This window comes from Borostomias antarcticus (genome assembly GCF_949987555.1).
Source record: "Borostomias antarcticus genome assembly, chromosome: 11".
Lineage (NCBI taxonomy): Eukaryota > Metazoa > Chordata > Actinopteri > Stomiiformes > Stomiidae > Borostomias > Borostomias antarcticus.
This window is the reverse complement of record NC_140244.1, coordinates 15099954-15120776: the sequence shown is the minus strand read 5'-3', so window position 1 is coordinate 15120776 and position 20823 is coordinate 15099954. Positions and strand designations below refer to the sequence as shown.

Here is a 20823-nt window from a genome sequence, read left to right as displayed (position 1 = left end):
CATATAAATAGGCACCATGTTGGTCTACTTTTTTTGTCCTCCACCCGATGAAATTGGAGGGGGGACTATTAAAACTAGTCCATTCATCTGTACCAGAGCCCACCAGTAGGAGTGCTAGCCACTGTTCATTATTCCCCATCACCAATACATTTTTGCTTTGTACACAATTTTTTTTTGTCTCAGTACAGGTTTAGTCCATTCTACCCATCGGACCTCCTACAGTACTTTCCAAATCCATTGAGTTTAGTTCCTCTAGTGGTAATTTGACTGACTGGCCATCTTGTCCTTTGGGGCCCTGGCGTCAGTCATTAAACCTCTGGAACTTGTCCAGGCAAGCTTGTCCACTTGCCTGGTGTTCAACCACCCCAAATTCTTCCACACAATTTCCCTTTTCCGTTCTGTACATACACTGGCTCCCAGTAGCAGCTCATGTCCAGTTTAAAACGCTGGTATGGGCCTACAGGGAAATGAACGGAACAGCTCCCTCCTACCTCCACTACGCAGTGGTACCTCACTCACTAAGGCCCCTGCGGTCGATCCACACGGTCACGGCTCTTCTCTGTCCTGGCCCTACAGTGGTGGAATGAACTTCCCACTGACATCAAGACAGCAGGGTTGCTGCCCATCTTTCGATGCAGGTTCAAAACATACCTCTTCAAGAAGTGCTCCCAGGATCCTCCCTGTTAATCACCTATTGTATTTTAGTTTGCTACTCTTGCACTTTGCCTTTAGCACTAGATTATGCTCTTAGTCACTTGTTTAGAAATGAACCTGTGAGTTCTGGTGAACAAACTTGTGAGTTCTGTTAAGCAAACTTGTCACCTTTCGGCAAAATTCGCTGTTTTGAATCCAAAATAGGTCACCTATGTGATTCGTGCAGATACGATGAGAAATGGGGCGGGGGGGGGGGGGCTCACAACTAGCAGCACCTTCCATAACATTCAAATAAAATGCTTTGAATTATATTAATTATTACTGGATCCACTCAGGAATCTGGGAGTGGGACCGAGAACAGGAGGAGCAGAAAACAAAAGAGTTGCAGAGAAACATAACAGTAAGCACACGTCTAGTATATCACTGGGACTTGTAATTGGTCACTTAATTGGCCACCCAGTTTCTGCAATCAGTTTGACACAGTTAATTCATCTGCACAACAGACTACATTTCCTTAAATTTGCAGACTTGTTTTACATCACAGTCAGCCCAGTGTCTGGGACCATGGAGCCAGGTGCTCCTAAACAGTTCAGTATTTTGAGTTGCTGTGGGGCTAGGGGTGATTCTGCTAGCCTCTAGCGCTGCCTCCAGCCACCCTCCCTGTCTGACGCCCCCTTCAGGTACTTGGTAGCCTCCTGCTGCAGTGCCTCCTCAGTGGTTTCCCTCGTAACTGGGTTTTTCCGCGTAGCCCCTATGAGGGATAAAGAAGATATTAACTCAGAAACACATTTCTGCTTTATTGGCACAGCGGTAGTAGAAAAGGACAGGAAAGTTGGGAGGGGACTGACACCTTCATGCTCCGAGGTACCCATTAATTATGGGGTATGCTTTAAATTCTAAACATGATTTATTTGCAACAGACTATTACATTACACCAGGGATTCTCAACCTTTTGTAAGGCCCTCTTCTGATTGTTAAAATTCTTAGGACCTAAAGCAGATCCTGATCCACACCTTGGTGAATTTTTCAGTGTTTACTCCATTAACTAGACAATGAAAGAGAAAACAACACTACATCTGCACTTGTTTTATTCCAGATCACAGGAACATAGTGGTCGCTGATCAGCCCAGACAGGAATGAAGGTTACATGTGGGAAAAGACACAACCCATGCATTATCAATTTTGTTAGACTCACTGACATGAAAAGTAGACACTACCATTGCTAAAAATATGTAAACTGTATAAACTTGTGATCATGATCATGATGCTGAGACCAGTTTCTTAAGTGAGAGGAGAGCATACTTGCGCTCGTTGCACGCAAGCTGTCCTCAGTATTGTGACAATATTACTACTTTTTAAATCCTTAACAAGCATTATTTGACTTTTCAATTTTCTTCACTTACATAAACAGACAGTGAGTGTGTGGTCTCTGAAATAATAAAGAAATGTAATATATAACTAACAGAAATACTTACACAAATAACTAAATAGCCTAATTCAAATACTCATTGAATTGCTGAAACTGAACAAGGAACACAGTCTATCTAAGCCTGTTGCCGAAAACAGTAAATGCAGTCTATCACCTGTAATACACGTTTGTAGCCATCTAACAAGAACTTGGACTAAATCATACTTGGACAACAGAACGTAATGAACATAAAAATCAAAGTACAGTTACTCTTAGCTACCAATAACATATTACCAGAGATTACATGATAATAGTATGAAGAAGCTATCAAAATCCCTACCAAAGCCATAGCTAGCAACATAGGGGTAACGCTAATATAGCTAGCAACATAGGTATCAATGCTTAACACATAATTCCTTTGATAGTCAATTAAATATGCATACTCCATAAGGGTGAATGGGCACAATTTAACATGGCCACCACTCAAGGTCAATGCAAAGCACTGGTGAGTCTACACCTAATGCTACCTGCTGACTCAGTGAAATATGTGTACATGTCCAGATAAGCCTCTCTTCACCACCAGGGAAGTGCATAGGGAAGGCAATGGAATTTGTCCAGAACTATCAAAAAAACAGCTGTATGTACACCCATCTGCCAGGCTGGACCTGACCTGGTTTTCAAGTGACGCCAATAAATCCTGATAAATAAACTCACACTTCGGTGCGCATGGCCTCTAGATCTACGCACGAGGTTGAGAGTAGAGTATTGAGTAGACATGATCATCTGACAATGTTTGTCTAGTGGCTAAGAACATTTACATAGCAATACACATAGGCTAAGTACTTCATACGCGAGACATGACTAACAGGAGAGTATATAAATAGTTAGAGATGTGTTGCCTACATGGTCGGCCATTATGTGTTAGATATCCCTATAGTCTATAATAGGATATTTAAGTGAATCATATAACAAAGCACTAACAAATAAGCACTTAGCATACAGGCTCATAGCGAATGTAGAGTAAACTAGGTATAGTTTACCCCCCCCCCTCCTTCACACATTACACTGATTGACACCACAGGTCCACTGTCGACTCCTTCCTGAGCATCACTATCTCCAGGGACCTCAAAAGGGAACTAAACACCAGCTCCCTAGTGAAGAAGGCACAGCAGAGGATGTACTTCCAGAGGCAGCTGAAAAAATTCGGTCTACCAAAGGAAATGATGGTTCTCTTCTACACCTCCATCACTGAATCCATCCTCACCTCCTCCATCACCATCTGGTACTCCGCCACTACAGCCAAGGACAGGGCCAGACTGCAGCGCGTCATCCAATCCGCCAAGTTGGTGATCGGCTGCAACCTGCCCTCCCTCCTGGTCCAACCTGCCCTCCCTCCTGGTCCAACCTGCCCTCCCTCCTGGTCCTGCACAACTCCAGGACCCTGAAGTGGGCCAGGAAGATTGTGGCCGACCCCTCCCACCCCTGCCATAATCTCTTGGTGCCCCTCCCCTCAGGCAGGAGGCTGCGGTCCATCAGGACCACGTCTGCCCCCCACAGAGGCAGCTTCTTCCCCCCGGCCACCAGCCTCTTCAACAAGGCTTTGTCCCCCTCTGAACCCCCCCCCTCGGAACCACCACCATTGGGAGACACTATCTATAGACACTTGCACATGACCTGCATGTTCTGTATGGGACGCACCACACTCACATATCATGCCACATACAAACATATATGTATACTGTATATATATATACACCTATATACTGAATATATACACATGCACACACTTGCACATGACCTGATAGTATGTATAGGACACATGCGCACACCACACCGCACACACATGAACACTGACTACACTGTATATTGTTCTTCTCTTTAGCTTATCCCTTTTTTTGTACTCGCTCTTTGCACTGTCCTGTCTTTGCACTGTCCTGTATCGTCCCTGCACCCTGTCCAAAGTTGTCTCAATGTTATGCACCATGTCCGAAAGCAAATTCCTAGTATGAAAAACGAATATGGAAATAAACAGATTCTAATTCAGATTTTCTCGTGGCATTGGCCCATTTTCATGCCACCCAAATAGGCCTCAGCAGGCATCTTGTCTTTTTCTAATTGATAATCGTAGTGTGGTTTACGCATATGATCCTCTAACTTAAAGGCTATACTTTCAAGAATACCAGTCTGGCATCACAAGGCAGGTGCGTGGCCTGAACAGAAAATAGCATATGCATGTTTAGCTCCGCTCCGCTAGGAGGCAGTACGTTATTACAGTCACGCCTTGGTAGAAAAGGGCGTTTACTCTCGCTGGAAAATACTTCCTCGAGTCACTCGCCTCACATTTTCAACATGGCTGTGAACCTGACAGAGCTTTCTCTTCCCCAGCTAGAGGGACTGAAAACCCAACTTGAGCAGGTATTCATGAGATAAATGCTCTTCATGTATGTCGGAGTTGACTAGACCAATTTGTGTTTTGTGGCTCACATTATTTCGTTAAGCAAGCCGTCTCGGCATAACGTTACCCGGCTTTAGCTAGCTAGCCTCCATAGCTAACGTTAGCCCTCCCTGCTTCATTTGGCTCCCATCTATAAATAGCTAGCAAGTGCGGATGACACACCTATAATGTGATCAGAAGATGCATGCAATTTGTTTATTTGGTCCCATTTTATAGTGCTTAACTAATGTGGTTATGACTACTGCTGCTCCCATTTCTATAGTGCCAAAATAATGTGGTTATGACTAACGTTACTACTACTATCTGTTACCGTCCTAACGCTCCCCCGTGCTTGTTCAATCCTTTACAGGAAACAGAGTTCCTGACGTCATCTATAGGTCAGCTCAAAGTTGTCCAGACAAAATATGTAGAAGCCAAGGACAGCTTGAGTGTTCTTAACAAAAACAATGCAGGTGAGCAACCTAGACACAAGAGGAAAATAACTGACTTTACACCAGCGCCTTCATTTGATCAAAGTTAAGAGTCGTTCTGACATCTTGTTTCTTCTCTCTCATTCTTCCTTAAAGGAAAGGAGCTGCTTGTACCGCTCACTAGTTCTGTATCCTTTTGTTTCTGATTAACAGGGTTTTTCCCTGGCTCAGGGTGGGTCTTTGGGAGGTGATGTGCACACAATTTTGGGGGAAACCTGTTTTATGCCGAGTAGCTACCAGCATATATAGGCCTATATTCTTCGCTGTCGTTCTCACTGAGCTCACTTTTCACAATTGTGGGAAATCTCCCGACATGACACAGAATGCATATGAAGACAAAATGTTTAAGATACTGATAACCTGTCTATTAATTATTTCGATTACTACTGGTCTAAACCATGGACAATGCAAGAAAGAGGGATGGACTGCACTTGAAATAAGCTATCAAACACATTTGGAGAGGATTTAAATTGCTATTTTTATTCTCAATTTTTAGCATGTTGGCACTGATTATTTTCCTTTGGCTCTGGCTAAAATCTCTTTGGGGGGGAGCCAAAAATCCTCTATGCAGGAAAAACCCTGGCTAAGTACAAGAGGTATCCATAGAGTGCTACAACATGTATCTCTCAGCAGTCCTTCTAATGTAGTCTAATAACAGGTAGCCTTCAAGCATAGTAGCGAGTTCATACATGTGATTTCTGAACGTAGCAGAGCCTTCCGTTGATTATATGCATCATAATTTGGAGAGACGTGTGCATCACATCATCTTCCTTCTTTGGGTCTTGTTCTTGGATTGTGTCCTTTAACATCTGTCGTTAGATGTACGTCCCAGGAACTCTGAATGACGTGGAGCATGTTTTAGTGGACGTGGGGACCGGATACTACGTTGAAAAGGTTAGAAGAAAATTAACTGTTCTTTTAGACTGCATAGGTTTGTTTTGATCATGTTTGTGTAAGCGTTCTCTGTTCTCTGAACTGTCCATAGAACGTCAAGGACTCAAAGGAGTTCTTCAAGCGCAAAATAGACTTCCTCACCAAACAGATAGAGAAGATTCAGCCAGCCTTGCAGGAGAAACATGCCATGAAACAAGGTCAGTCTCACGCTCTCATTCTCTGGAACATTTCATTTGTAATAGAAATGTATTTGATCAACCCCTTCATGTGCTGTGTGTGTAATAGAAATGTATTTGATCAACCCCTTCATGTGCTGTGTGTGTAATAGAAATGTATTTGATCAACCCCTTCATGTGCTGTGTGTGTAATAGAAATGTATTTGATCAACCCCTTCATGTGCTGTGTGATGTTTGTGCTCTTGTTTGTTTCTAGCTGTGATTGAGGTGATGAACATGAAGATCCAGCATCTCCAGAGTCAGCAGGCCTCACAGTCAGGAAGCACCAAAGCGTAGTGTGAGAGAGCTTGGGGCTGCTCGCTCTCTCCAGCAACTTTCTGTTTCTGAGCATCATTTCTATACAAACCATTAGGGGGCAAAATAAAGACATTAACTCCAGTTGTCTGTTCAACATACAAGTGTAAACCATAGGTAGGTCTGCAGTTTTCAAGGAGGGCTGAGATGAACCAACACTCCTTTATTAATAAGGGAAGAATACTCTAGAGGATTAGTCTGTAACTGAAATTATACTATTATTGGTGTCCATATTATGCTATAGCCTGGTCATATATGTTACTTTCAAAACTGCTAGTGATCCTGAGTCCTCTCCTAACATGGCATCTTGCTGCGACCTTGTATAGTTGATACAATATGAAAAACGCCATTTCTTTCAATCAGATCTTCAGATTATGGTCAACCATGCAGTATCAAAACTAAAATATCTGTGTCAACATATTTTCTGTGCATAAGGTACTGTTGAAATACATAGAATTTGTCACTTAATATCACACAAAGAATAAATGTTTTTTATGATCAAGTGGATCTCACTTTTGTGGTGGAACTGGTGCTGGTGGCACTGTAGCCTGTATTGACTTCCTTCCTCTAGCACTGTGACTGTTGGTGGCTCCAGTTCTGACTAATCCATCAGGGATGACTGCAATGTACAGTACAGCTGGAATCCACTGGCATGATTTACGGACAGCTATCTTTCTAGTGTCAAGAAAATATTTATTGAAGAATATTTTGCCATTTATATTATGTTTACATTAAATACACGTTAATATGTGTGTCCCTTTTAAACGTTTGCTGTGGCTTGCTGGCGCAATTTCTGCTGCAGCTGCGGTCCAGCTCGCGCTGTCGTTATGCGGAAAGAGCACCCCGCTCGTTGCTATGCGGTGCAGCGCGAGCGTTGCACTGTTGCCAGGGAAGGAGAGATGGAGGCGGTAACGGGTCGCGCTGTCTGTCGGGACAGCGGAGGGCAAACCTGCTGGCAGTGTCGCACTCGCTTCGGAAGGTGTCTCGGTGCACGGCCATAAAAGCAAGCTGCTTTGAAACGTTGGAATAACTGAACCATACTTTGACATTATTTGGTTTAATATTGCCATTTTGAAGAAGGTGTAATTTGTTTTACGTAGCACTAGTTGTAAACGAATCAAACCGCAAGCAGCAGCTTGTTGCTCCTAACGCCATACGCCGGTAGGGAGGTGAGGAGTGGCGAAAGTGGGGGATAGCTAGCTAGCTGGTAGTGGTGGGGAGTGGAGTCACCCAGAAGGACTGCGGCCGATGAGTTCTGAGCAGGGTCAGGAGCCGCAGAAGGAGGAGGTCAAGCCGGGATCGGATCACCGCGAACAGGAAAACCGACTTTTACAAAACGCCGTGGATCAAGGCGGCATGGTGAGTTCGGGCCTGGTGTCAGATAACCTCATGCTGCTAACGCCGCTTACTTAGATTACAACTAAGTTAGCTAGCCTACATACGATAAATGCCAAGACTACGCCCTAGAACAATTTAGAATAGCTTGCTAAGCAGCATGCCCTTAGCTAACAGGGTTACCTAACGTTATCTTGCTTACTTGTGCTATGACTATGCTAATTAGCTAGCCAGCTAGCTGGCCGCTTGTTGCTAGTCGACTATTGTTAGCTATCACAAATACCAGCTAACGTTAGTTAGCTAGCTAAGCTTGAGTTGAGGACGACAGGTGGCCGCTAGCTAACGTTAGTTGCTTATTGCACACATTGCTTCCACGCCAATATTCTGTGCTCTCTAGTCTTGGAAATATTTCTACATCGATCACGAAATGAAGTTTCAATGTAATGTTCTCTGCAGACTAAATTCAGGCACTTGACATGCCAAGTTAAAAAAGTTTGCGGTCTCCTACATTGTCTTCGACGTTAGCCAAGTTACCTTCAGATGAATTGTTTTGCACCTTTTTAGTTGGCTAGCTAGTTTAATTGACTGGCTAGCTAAATTAACTAGCTAGCGACAATTGTGTAACAGCCTTTTCAGTTTTGCATTGATATGTATGCTTGAGCTCTTTCATAACTTTCTAAATAACCTCTACCCCTGGTGCTTTGAGGCCCTGCTGTGACACAGCCAGTACTTTATAAGGCCGATGTCGAGTAGCACTCGGTCAGATACTATCGAAATGATTGCTTTTCCTGGGTTTCATGTGTGCCCTTCTAGGTACACGCCATGTGCTCGCTGTATTTCAGCGAAAACCTGAGCATTTTGATTGACGCTAGACTCTAACCAATGGTGACTCGGAGGCGGTTTGACGTAGAATCACAAGGGCAAAATGTGTGAATGAAAAAAAGCGTCGATCCACAGAAGTGTGTCTGTACACGTGACTGTCTGAGAGGCGTAGTCTAGTCCACCACGACAACCAATGGCTCATTCGCAAAGCCCGACGGTTCCTTCAGTGGAGCATGCTGTCTCTTTCGAACCATTTTCTATCAATTGAGTTCGTTGTCTAACTTTTACTACTAAAAAGTGTGTATAACTGTAGATTGGCTGGCTACATCCATTGAATCTGTTGGCTAGCGAGTCAACTTGACTTTGCGGAGAAGACATAATGCTGTTATTTGTCGAGGTAGGTCGTCCTTGATGCAAGCCATGCTGTGTAAAGTTTGGTTAGATATTGCGCTCTGCAAGCTAGCTAATGTTAGCATTCCCTTCCTATCAATACTCGATTTCATTGACTACTGTTTACGCTACTCGATCATTGGTTGGCACGCAATGCTTTCGTCTTGACAGATGTATGACTGGATGGTATGGGATTCTTTACTATTTCCATATTTTCATTTGTCTATCTACCTAGTGGCAGGTCACAAGGTCACAAGCGTGGCCAACTGGACTCATTGTAGAATCTGATTAAGTCAATGATGTGTTCCCTAATTTGACGTACGTCTGCAACGATAACCTAATTCTAACATGTATTGTAATATTAATAAACTTTCTGGGCGGGGTTAATATGTATAATTTACCAGTATTTGTATATAATTAGACGGAGTTGAGCCAGTCATTTTTAGATGTAACTTGGCTAGCTACAGTTGTCCACTCAGGGCAGTGCTCGCTTGCCCCTGTTTGAGTGACTGATACTAACTAGCTAATCAGATAAGCTCTTTGAAAGGCTCGACTATTTTAAACGTCTGTGCCTTAGGAAAGCAGGCCATGGCGCAGTGCCGCTTGAGGCTCGTTTTGTTAATTTTTTAACAAGGATTAAGTAAATAACCACTGATTGTGATTACATTAAAAATTGACCCCAGTCAAGCACTTCAATAGTTTTCCCGCCGTATAAGACTGTTTATGGGTGTAATATAGGCTTATTACCACAAACTCATGAAAAAAGAGATGAATAGATAGATTTATTCTGCATTCAATATTGTCTGGTGGCGTGGCTCCCTCAAACTGCAGTAAGGTGCAGTGCAGATACATGATGAGAGCTTTCTTGTGCTTTTTCACTGTTGTCTAACTGTCATCACAAGGAGAAATGAGTTGTTTGAAGTTCAAGTGAATCGTCTCATTTGAATTAAACCTAGCGCCCCTCTGTTTGCAACAGTACTTTTAACAGGGAGGAGTGATAACATAATACTACATAATACTATAAACATAATACTACATAATACTATAAACATAATACTACATAATACTATAAACATAATACTACATAATACTATAAACAATACTACATAATACTAGACAGTTATATGTGAATACATTGGATGCTATTGACACATTTGAAAATCATGCACATAAGCTCCATCTTAGCATTGCCTATCCTGACTTTTTCTGTCTTTAACTGACTGAACTGTTGTGAACCGTGCAGGTCACCACAAAGGGAGCAGGCCTGAACCCCAATGCCAAAGTGTGGCAGGAGGTCCCGGCCCCCCAGGACCAGGCCCCAGTGGGGGGGCCAGACGGCTCCCTCTGGCTGCAGGCCGTCCCCTCTGCTGCTGATGTGACCGACGGTGAGGAGGACCGAGCACATCTAGCTGCACTATTACACACATTCTTCAGAAATTTTTCACTTGACGCATGTTTTTGACCTGTCAGAATTTGTACTTGATTACATTAGTCATCTAGCTGGCGCTTTTATCGAAAGCGACTTACAATTGCATTTAACGTAGGACAAGCCAATGTACTACTTGCCAGAACTCACAATTAAAGCCTGAAACATCTGAACCCTGCTCTCTGGGGCTCTGAAAACAAGGGTTCAGGGTTTTGTGTCCCAGCCTGGCTCAGCCCCACCCCCACCCACTCTGATCCTGCATGCTCTGCCCCCCCAGGCTACTCCGAGGCCCCCCCTGCTCTGGGTAAAGACTACAGCGCTGAGTATCCTGAGCCCCTGGACAGCAGCGTCCCTGTGGGCCCTGAGGGAGGGATGAACGGGCTGGACAGCCACGAGCTGGCCTACCCCCTGTATGACCCGCTGACCGGCTCCACAGGTACAGCTATGCACCAGGGGCTGACCAGCACCAGGGCCTGGACACATCGCTAGTGTCTTGATCTAGTCTTGAGGAGTTGCGTTAAATAAAGGCTGTTTCATGTCTGTTAGAAAGGCCAAAACTGATCTGCTGGTGTGTGTGTGTGTGTGTGTGTGTGTGTGTGTGTGTGTGTGTGTGTGTGTGTGTGTGTGTGTGTGTGTGTGTGTGTGTGTGTGTGTGTGTGTGTGTGTGTGTGTGTGTGTGTGTGTGTGTGTGTGTGTGTGTGTGTGTGTGTGTGTGTGTGTGTGTGTGTGTGTGTGTGTGTGTGTGTGTGTGTGTGTGTGTAGTGGAGGGAGAGCTGTTGCAGGAGCAGCAGCCCCTGTCTGAGGAGAGCCTGCGCGAGTCTCTGAAGAAACAGCTGGAGTTCTGCTTCTCCAGGTGAGCTGCCTCTCTCCACCCTCTCAGTAGCCCCGCCCACACACCGCCACCCTCTCAGTAGCCCCGCCCACACACACCCTCACCCTCTCAGTAGCCCCGCTCACACACACACCCTCACCCTCAGTAGACCTGCCTACACACACCCTCACACTCTCAGTAGCCCCGCCCACACGCACCCTCACCCTCTCAGTAGCCCCGCCCACACACACCCTCACCCTCTCAGTAGCCCTGCCCACACACACCCTCACCCTCTCAGTAGCCCCGCCCACACCCTCACCCTCTCAGTAGCCCCGCCCACACCCTCACCCTTTCAGTAGCCCCACCCACACCCTCACCCTCTCAGTAGCCCCGCCCACACCCTAACCCTCTCAGTAGCCCCGCCCACACCGTCACTGCACAACACGGCTCTCGGCAGCAAACCTCCACCCCCCAGCTGTTCTCTTTTGGGTTCATTTTTTTGTTGAAACATCCAGTATTGTACCATGTGATATTACATGTATATTGTACAATATTGAGCACTTAGGTTCTGCATGTTCCAGTATTATAGACACTTGGTTGTTCATGTTCCAGTATTGTAGACACTTGGTTGTTCATGTTCCAGTATTGTAGACGCTTGGTTGTTAATGTTCCAGTATTGTAGACACTTGGTTGTTAATGTTCCAGTATTGTAGAGGCTTGGTTGTTAATGTTCCAGTATTGTAGAGGCTTGGTTGTTCATGTTCCAGTATTGTAGACGCTTGGTTGTTCATGTTCCAGTATTGTAGACACTTGGTTGTTCATGTTCCAGTATTGTAGACACTTGGTTGTTCATGTTCCAGTATTGTAGCCGCTTGGTTGTTCATGTTCCAGTATTGTAGACGCTTGGTTGTTCATGTTCCAGTATTGTAGAGGCTTGGTTGTTCATGTTCCAGTATTGTAGACACTTGGTTGTTCATGTTCCAGTATTGTAGAGGCTTGGTTGTTCATGTGTCTCCTGCTTTCTCACAACGCACAGAGAGAACCTGTGTAAGGACTTGTACCTGATGTCCCAGATGGACAGTGACCAGTTTGTCCCCATCTGGACCATCGCCAGCATGGAGGACATCAAAGTTCTCACCACCGACATGGACCTCATCCTGGATGTGCTACGAGGTAAAGCCATGGATTTGTGTCTCTGAACTTCACTCCCCTGCGTTGATGTGTCAGCGTAGAGACGGTTGTTGTCCTATCTAAGAAAGCTTTTTGTTTTTAAGAAAGCCTTTTAAGACAGGTTTTTGTTAAGGTTCTTTGTATGTGATCTGTAGCACTTTGAGATTGTTCATTCGATGTACAGATGTGGGAAGTTAGAAATGTCACATGCTGCAGCATTTCACCTCGCGGTATTTGGCAGGGAAATCCCGTTGGAAATCTCGTGTGATTTCAGACGGGTGTTATTTCGTTTTAGTGATGCACCACCGCCAGGTGGCGTCTTTGAGTAGATTTAGCAGGCTGGGCTCAGTGTTTTTCTCCTATAGTCTACGAATGAAGCATCATTCAATTTCACATTCTTTAATTTAAATGCTCTGTTGTAAAGCACTTTGAGCTGAATTTATCTTTATGAAAGGGGCTATACAAATAACGTTTAATTGTTATTATTACCTTGTTCTCAAACACATGTTTTCTCCATCTCGATGTAATTTAATTATTACGAACACCTATAATATATCTAGGCCTACAGTAGCCTATCTATCTCGGCAACTGACGTCGGGTCAAGACGTGGTGTCTGTTAAGTCAAATGCGCAAAATAACAGTATTGTAAATATATTTGTTAGTAAAGATGTGGTGAACGTGAGGGTTTTGCGTTTTGTTTCTGGAATGCATTCAACTGGTAGGCTACTCGTAAACCCCGGAAGTAAATTTGAAGACGGGGCACCAGCTAATGTAGCCAAGTCTGAGCGCAGTAGGCTATATGGCTTCAGCACGATACAAAGAAAAAATAAGCTTGATCGGAGGTGTGGATCCATACAAAATTGAAATAGTCGCCATGAGTAAAGATCACTCATTGCCAATCATATCCGGACATTAACTATCTTGTGCATAGCGGCAGGTTTGACAGTGAGACATCAACCGATAATTGTAATAATGCGATTATTGAAATGGTCTTGTGAATGCCTTAATCTGATTTCCAAAATCGGGGTAAGGTCCATAGGACGATTGTGGGTTTTCATTTGCACATAACTATATTTTAATAAAACATTGAAGTCCGCCTGTCAATGACTTTCCCTAAAATTGTGTTCTGTTGCACCCCCTATTGTTAAATTATAAATGAAAAAAACATACACAATATTTTGTTATTTGAATGATCTTAAATATATATATATATTCAAGATCATTCAAATAACAAAATATCGTGTATGTTTTTATTTATTTATACCGGCCGCCAGCTGTTCAATGAACGGCTATAGGGAATGCGCAGTTTCGCGCTGGCTACAGCCTATTATATGCACAGTTTCGCGCTATGTAGGCTATTATAAATAAGTATTATTCATTGGGGGAGCTTGGACTCGCTGGGGAATGGTGGAGAGACACAGAGCCTCCCCAGACGCGACATCCTCCAGTTGGCTGAAGAGCTGCGCGCTCTGGCGTCCAAACAGCCACCTGCGGCGCCCCTCGCAGTGTCCACAGAAGAATACCCCCCAAAAAATACTTGCATGGTGAAGACAAGCTGCAGCAAGAACATAACTGTCTACCAATGCATGAAGTGCAGCTGTCTGTGAGAGGCTATAGCAGAGGATATGTGTGAAGTGTATTTGAGCTGCCGCCTCAACCGTGCGTATAAGAGCAGAGCGCATCATATAGCTACAACTAGTAGCCCATAGCCATTAAAACGGCTTATTGTTTTATTCATATATCAACTAGATAATTCGATAATAATGAGTAGCCTAGTAGGCTATAAAATGAATTCAATAGGGCAAGCCTTAAGTTGTAGCCTAGGCTACAGTACAATCACAAGACGCATAGGCCTAGCCTATCGTAAAAAGCGTTGCGTTCTCATAGGTCTATATTAACTTAGATAATTATTAATTATGCTCAGGTCATAATGTCCGTTGAAAATAATTCCCTCCAAGCAGAATTTGAATTGTATTAAAATAGGCTAAAATTAAATTTCCACATATTCTGATTCCTTCTAGGTCTAAAAAAAAATTTTTTTTTATGTGTAGCCTATAGGCTTCTGCGATGAACAAAACAGCCACAATGTAGCCTGCTTAGCGAGCGAGAGGGCAGTCTACCATAAAGTGTATAACCATAATGTAATATATCTAGACTACATGCATTGTGGTATTTCTTTATATAGCCAATTGTTTCTCAATAAACAGTTATGTCATCCTCTGAGTCCGAATGTAGGCTAATAGACCGGCAGCTCTAAATGCCTTCCCAATCAATGAGACATGGTTGTAAAAATGATGTTTTATTGATGAAAAGGGTAAAACTGAAAAACATGGAGAGTCATTGCATTGATCGATGCAGTCCGCTACCAGCAAACACTGAAAATACAGATTTTTATTTAGATTAGACTAGCCTATCGAACTTGACCACTCCAATGAATGTTGAACGTAGCCTACTTTTATTCTTTAGGTTTTACAGAATCGGCCTACAATGTCCACACATGCATGCGCCATCTGACTAGCTCGTCACTCGCCAGCGAACCTGGACTAGACTATTGTAACCCCCCCCCCCCCCCCCCCCCCCCAAATGCTTTTATATTCAAATAAACTGGATGAATGGATGTGGATGGATGTTTCCTAGCCCTGGATCGTGGGGAGGGGGGTAGCCTGCGTTAGCGGGTGCTTTGCCATGACCGGCCATTGAATTCGCTAGTTTGATTGATAGATGGATCGATTAACGTCCAAAGTAGATTGTGCAAGTATTGTATAGGCCCATGTGTAAGAGATGAATGGCTGTAACCATGAACTCAGCCAGAGGTAGGCCCTACTGTAGATTATCAGCATTATCACCAGTCTCAATTTATGTCTCAATTTATGTGTTGCCATTCATTTAAACCACCATCTCATCTAGACTACTTCTATTGCTGCATTTTTACATTTATTCTTTCATGATTTTAGAGCGCAATAAACATTTTCCAGGATTCCAATAAGTCCATCCATTTATCCAACTTTGTTCTGAGCGCAGCGCAGGCTGGTAGCCTACTGTCAAGGCTCACGACTGATGCACTCCCTTAACACGTCTCGCATCCCCAGACCATCAAGAGAATTTCAATATGAAAGACCTTGGGATTCCAGGAGTCAAGGCCGTTTCAGACGGGGAGCGACATTCCGCCTGCGTTCTCGCTCGGATCAGCGGGAGACGCACGCGTCCTGCGCGCAGCGGGGAAAGCTGACTACAATTCAGCTCTTGTCGCGGGCGGGCGTGTGCAGCCTAGTTCCATATGAGAACACTCCTCGGTCCAATTCCGTATAGTAGATCAGCCTGTGTACTTTCAACGAATGTATTATTATACATAATATCATAATAATATATATAGCCTTCAACGACCTACTGAGCTGCCTGCCTGATGGTCTCAGGGCTAAAGAGACCGCGCGTCGTTTTCCTCACCGTAACTATTTATCAATGAAAGAAAATACATTGTAAATAAACATGGTTTTAGGCTATTGTTTTTATGTAGGCCTATAGGTTAAGCTATTTGTGTTCATAAGGTAACGTCATTGTAAACGAAAGTAGCCTATAATCCAATTGACTGGAACCAGGGGGTTTGACAAAAGTTATGAGGCAAAATAATTTGTCTTGACTGCATTCAAGATGTATCTTTCACATTAAAACTACATACAAAGCTGGGAATGCTAAGAAAATTGCATATGTTTGCAAACTAAAACAAGTGAACACAATTTTACAATCGAAAATGCGTATGAGACCATTATTTTACTTATATGGGGCAAAAGTGGTTTCTCTTCCTGCTTCTGCCTAAGCCCTCCACAATACCACAACACAACAGTGTCATGTTTTACTGAAGGAGAAGTGAAGAAGACGGAAGCTAGCAGTAGCTAAAGCAGTTAGCTAATGTTAAGATCATTTCTCTTGCTGCTTTGCTGCTAATGCGAGTTCGTCTCCATTCCTGCCCGAGAAACAGAAGTTGAACTAATAGCATCAAAATCAAAATAGCTACAGGAATCATCGTTGTAAAGTTAGCTATCTGCTTTTTAGCCACCGACAGCTACCGTTAATATTATGGAAGCTGCTGTCGTGAGCTAACTTGCTATCACGGTCTTATCGTGCAGCTTCACAGCCTGCTATAAGCAGATCGGCGCGTCTGCTTGTTTGAGTCATGAATATCTTACGCAGTTACATTCCATGTAGTGTCCCAAAACTGTTAAATCATTCCCCATGTAGTTCACTATGAGTCGCACTCAATACATCCATGGTAATAGGGAGGGAGTGAGTGAACCATTTCAAACACATCTCTGGTCATCTCCGTTAGCCGTCTTACTCGTCCTGATGCCATGTTCCATATGAGAACACTGTCAGCCTAATGTATTAAACTTCTTCTTGTCCCGACAGTTAACAGATATAGACCCGGCGACAGTTACAGAGATAGAAACTATAAATAGATAGGCTTTGTTCGTAATAATTAAATTACAACCAGACAGAGAACAAGGAGTTTGAGAACGGTAGGCTCATCTAATGTGCGAGATGAGCTACAGCAATGGGTCAATGAGTAGTATTACTGCGCCCCTATGGGCAGGCGAGCGGTGGTGCGGAATGACGTAAAGCGCCTGTTAGAATACCGCGGGTCAAGTTACATTCTTATGTTCCCACATCTGTAAAGTGCATTTACAAATAAAATTTATTATTATTATTATGATGATGATGATGTTGCGGCGCAGCCTCGGCCGTGGTGCAGGTGGACGAGAAGGGGGAGAAGGTCCGGCCCAACCATAAGCGCTGCATCATCATCCTGAGGGAGGTGCCTGAGACCACGCCTGTTCAGGTGAGGGGTCAGGGTTAGGGGGCCTGAGACCACGCCCCTCCAGGTGAGGGATTAGGGTGCCTGAGACCACGCCCCTCCAGGTGAGGGGTCAGGGTTAGAGGGGGTTATGACCAGGGGGAGGGGCTAGGGTTAGAGGGGGTATGCCCAGGGGGAGGGGCTAGGGTTATGGGGATATGACCAGGGGGAGGGGCTAGGGTTAGAGGGGGTATGACCAGGGGGAGGGGCTAGGGTAAGAGGGGGTATGACCAGGGGGAGGGGCTAGGGTTATGGGGATATGACCAGGGAGAAAGGGGATTGGATTATTTGTGGAGTTTTTGTACTTCTGTAATTATTTGGTCAGTAGATCAACATCAGTGGTGACAGTTTCCCTATTGGGGGGGCTAGCCAGGTATCCCAGTGATGAGCTATTGGGGGCACTAGCCAGGTATCCCAGTGATGAGAGCATCTGACGGTTCAAGACCAGGATAATCGTTGCTTACCATTGTGCTCCTAAGCAAGATGCTTAACTCCTTAACTTAAAGCATTGTGTTTTGGATAAAAGTGTGTGCTAAATTACCTAATTTTAATACACATTCTATCTTGTCGGTCTCTCTCTCCAGGAAGTGGAGGGCCTCTTCAAGAATGATAACTGTCCGAAAGTGATTAGTGTTGAATTTGCGCACAACAACAACTGGTACATAACGTTCCAGTCGGACACAGATGCACAACAGGTACATGTGCTTTATCTTTAGCTAAAGAGGGAGTGAAAATAATGGCTTTGGAATTTTCAGTTTCTTTACAAATGTCTTGTGAACTTAAGTAAAGGGTTAGGGTTAGTCTCCTAGTACTCTGTTCAAGTTGCTTCTTTCTAATAGTTAGTTTCTGTGTCGAATGAGTTGGCCAGTCTGTTAATTATCTTAAATTAGGCTAATTCACTTGGTGCAAAGTGCTTTTAATGTCCTTCAGCTGGAAGACAGGCTCTATTTTAATAATACATTTTGCTGTAGATGATGTGACTGTTTACATTTATAACCCTAACCCTAAAAAGGAAAGTTACGTTTTCTCAAACGTCACTTTCTGCTTTGTGAATATGAAAATACAATACATCATTCTCTTTCACTCTTCAGGCTCACAGATACCTAAGAGAGGAAGTGAAAACATTTCAGGGAAAACCCATCATGGTGAGTTATTTCATCAACACACACACACTCACTCACTAAGGCCTTAAGAGTGTTGTAGAGGGCAGTGTAGCCCTGATGTCTCGTCCGCTGCAGTAAAGGTCAGTGAGCATGTGAGTCTGGAGCATGTGGCTGAGTCGTGACCTTGACTTCCTGTATGCACCATGGTTTGGTAAGGTAAGGGTCTAGCGAGCAAAATCCTACCTGGTCTTTGATTGATAACTACTCCAGTCTCATTGATATGGCAAGGTCCACTTTCAGCCAACCACACGTTTAGAAGTGTTTTTAGATTGCAAATGGTTTGCTAGATAGCTAATGATTCCTTGTAATGTGTGCTTGACTGAATGTGGAGCTTGCCATATCAATGAGACTGGAGTTGTAACCCAAGAGTGCAGACCGCAGTTCATTTTGAATGAGAATCAAGTGTGACTGGTTCTATATGCCCAGTCACCCCCCCCCCCCCCCCGTGATGATCACGGAGCGCTTGGAAGGACCCAGGTGCACTGTAGCTGTGGGGGGGGGGCTCTCTCCTCCTCCTAAATCTCTCACCTCCCTCCATCTACCCCCCCTTCCTCTCTGCTCCCCCCTGGCAGCACAGTGTTCTCTGGCCTGATGAGCATGAGGTCATGAGATCTGAGGGGAACCAGGAGCACGGCCCTCATCTGAGGGGACTGGCGCAGCGATCTGGACCTGTGTGTGTACTAATGAGTCTGCTTCCTGTCTCCTCTACCATCCCCCTGTTCCTCCCTCTCTCTCCCCCTCTCTCTCTCTCTCCTGTTCCTCCCTCCCTCCCTCTCTCCCCTGTTCCTCCCTCCCTCCCTCTCTCTCCTGTTCCTCCCTCTCTCCCTCTCTCTCATGTTCCTCCCTCTCGCTCTCTTTCCCCTGTTCCTCCCTCCCTCCCTCTCTCCCCTGTTCCTCCCTCCCTCCCTCTCCCCTGTTCCTCCCTCCCTCCCTCTCTCCTGTTCCTCCCTCTCCCTCCCCTGTTCCTCCCCTGTTCCTCCCTCTCCCTCTCTCCCCTGTTCCTCCCTCTCCCTCTCTCCCTCCCCTGTTCCTCCCTCTCCCTCTCTCCCTCCCCTGTTCCTCCCTCTCCCTCTCTCCCTCCCCTGTTCCTCCCTCTCCCTCTCTCCCTCCCCTGTTCCTCCCTCTCCCTCTCTCCCCTGTTCCTCCCTCTCCCTCTCTCCCCTGTTCCTCCCTCTCCCTCTCTCCCCTGTTCCTCCCTCTCCCTCTCTCCCCTGTTCCTCCCTCTCCCTCTCCCCTGTTCCTCCCTCTCCCTCTCTCCCCTGTTCCTCCCTCTCCCTCTCTCTCTCCTGTTCCTCCCTCCCTCTCTCTCTCCTCTTCCTCCCTCTCCCTCTCTCCCCTTCCTCCCTCTCCCTCTCTCCCCTGTTCCTTCCTCTCCCTCTCTCCCCTGTTCCTCCCTCTCCCTCTCTCCCCTGTTCCTCCCTCTCTCTCTCTCCTCTTCCTCCCTCTCTCCCCCCCCAGGCTCGTATCAAGGCCATCAGTACGTTCTATGCTAAGAGTGGCTACCGCGGTGTTGAGTCCCAGAGCGCGTTCAGCCAGCCGTCCCAGAGCCAGGCGCAGTACGGCTCCCCGCTCTACATGCAGCAGGTGTTCAGCCCCCAGCAGCAGTACCCGCTCTACCCGCTGGTGCCCCCCGCCTGGAGCCCCACGCCCACACCCTACTTTGAGACGCCGCTGGTGAGGAGACCTGGCTAAACACGTTAACAATCCACAATCTGCCCCACAGGGGTTATTAAAGCATCGGTCTATCATTCTCATGGATGGAATGCCTAACCCTACCAAAAGAGCCTTTCAACCCAATAGGGCTGACCCAATGACGACAAAACTACGCGCATAGAGGGGTTTCAGGCTGTGAGCTAATAACTTGGGTCTAAACTACCCAAGTAGTGGGTACCCCCCCAAGTAACTACCCCCCCAAGTGATTAGTCTCTGCGGCTCGCCCAGCGAGCGGTCAGATTATGAGATCTGAGGGTCTGTCAGGGTGATTAATCAATGTCTGTCTGGATGTAGTCCTGTCTGTCTGAATGTAGTCCTTTCTGTCTGTCTGAATGTAGTCCTTTCTGTCTGTCTGAATGTAGTCCTTTCTGTCTGTCTGAATGTAGTCCTTTCTGTCTGTCTGAATGTAGTCCTGTCTGTCTGAATGTAGTCCTGTCTGTCTGTCTGAATGTAGTCCTGTCTGTCTGTCTGAATGTAGTCCTGTCTGTCTGTCTGAATGTAGTCCTGTCTGTCTGTCTGAATGTAGTCCTGTCTGTCTGTCTGAATGTAGTCCTGTCTGTCTGAATGTAGTCCTGTCTGTCTGAATGTAGTCCTGTCTGTGAATGTAGTCCTTTCTGTCTGTCTGAATGTAGTCCTTTCTGTCTGTCTGAATGTAGTCCTGTCTGTCTGTCTGAATGTAGTCCTGTCTGTCTGTCTGAATGTAGTCCTGTCTGTCTGAATGTAGTCCTGTCTG

At 45.2% G+C, this 20823-nt stretch overlaps 2 protein-coding genes across 5 annotated transcripts in view; both read left to right on the top strand.

The window, feature by feature from the left end:
• Positions 1-4411: 4411 nt before the first annotated feature.
• On the top strand, positions 4412-6874 carry pfdn5 (prefoldin 5; the record flags this gene model as incomplete). Its single annotated transcript, XM_084446370.1, has 6 exons — positions 4412-4477; positions 4867-4969; positions 5084-5115; positions 5807-5881; positions 5973-6078; positions 6314-6874. The coding sequence occupies 6 exons, from the start codon at positions 4412-4414 to the stop codon at positions 6391-6393; spliced, it is 462 nt and encodes a 153-aa protein (XP_084302496.1). The 3' UTR covers positions 6394-6874.
• Positions 6875-7400: 526 nt separating this feature from the next.
• larp4ab (La ribonucleoprotein 4Ab) overlaps positions 7401-20823 on the top strand; it is a 30841-nt gene continuing 17418 nt past the window's right edge. For 3 of the 4 annotated variants that reach the window (XM_084445225.1, XM_084445224.1, XM_084445223.1), the window contains exons 1-9: positions 7401-7770; positions 10202-10343; positions 10662-10820; positions 11147-11237; positions 12232-12368; positions 17096-17199; positions 17799-17909; positions 18306-18359; positions 19836-20051. In XM_084445225.1, coding sequence (XP_084301351.1) covers positions 7660-7770; positions 10202-10343; positions 10662-10820; positions 11147-11237; positions 12232-12368; positions 17096-17199; positions 17799-17909; positions 18306-18359; positions 19836-20051 — 1125 coding nt within the window. In that variant the 5' untranslated portion in view covers positions 7401-7659. Of the gene's footprint in view, positions 7771-8849; positions 8966-10201; positions 10344-10661; positions 10821-11146; positions 11238-12231; positions 12369-17095; positions 17200-17798; positions 17910-18305; positions 18360-19835; positions 20052-20823 lie in introns of those variants that run through there. The other variant, XM_084445226.1, reaches the window with a different exon arrangement.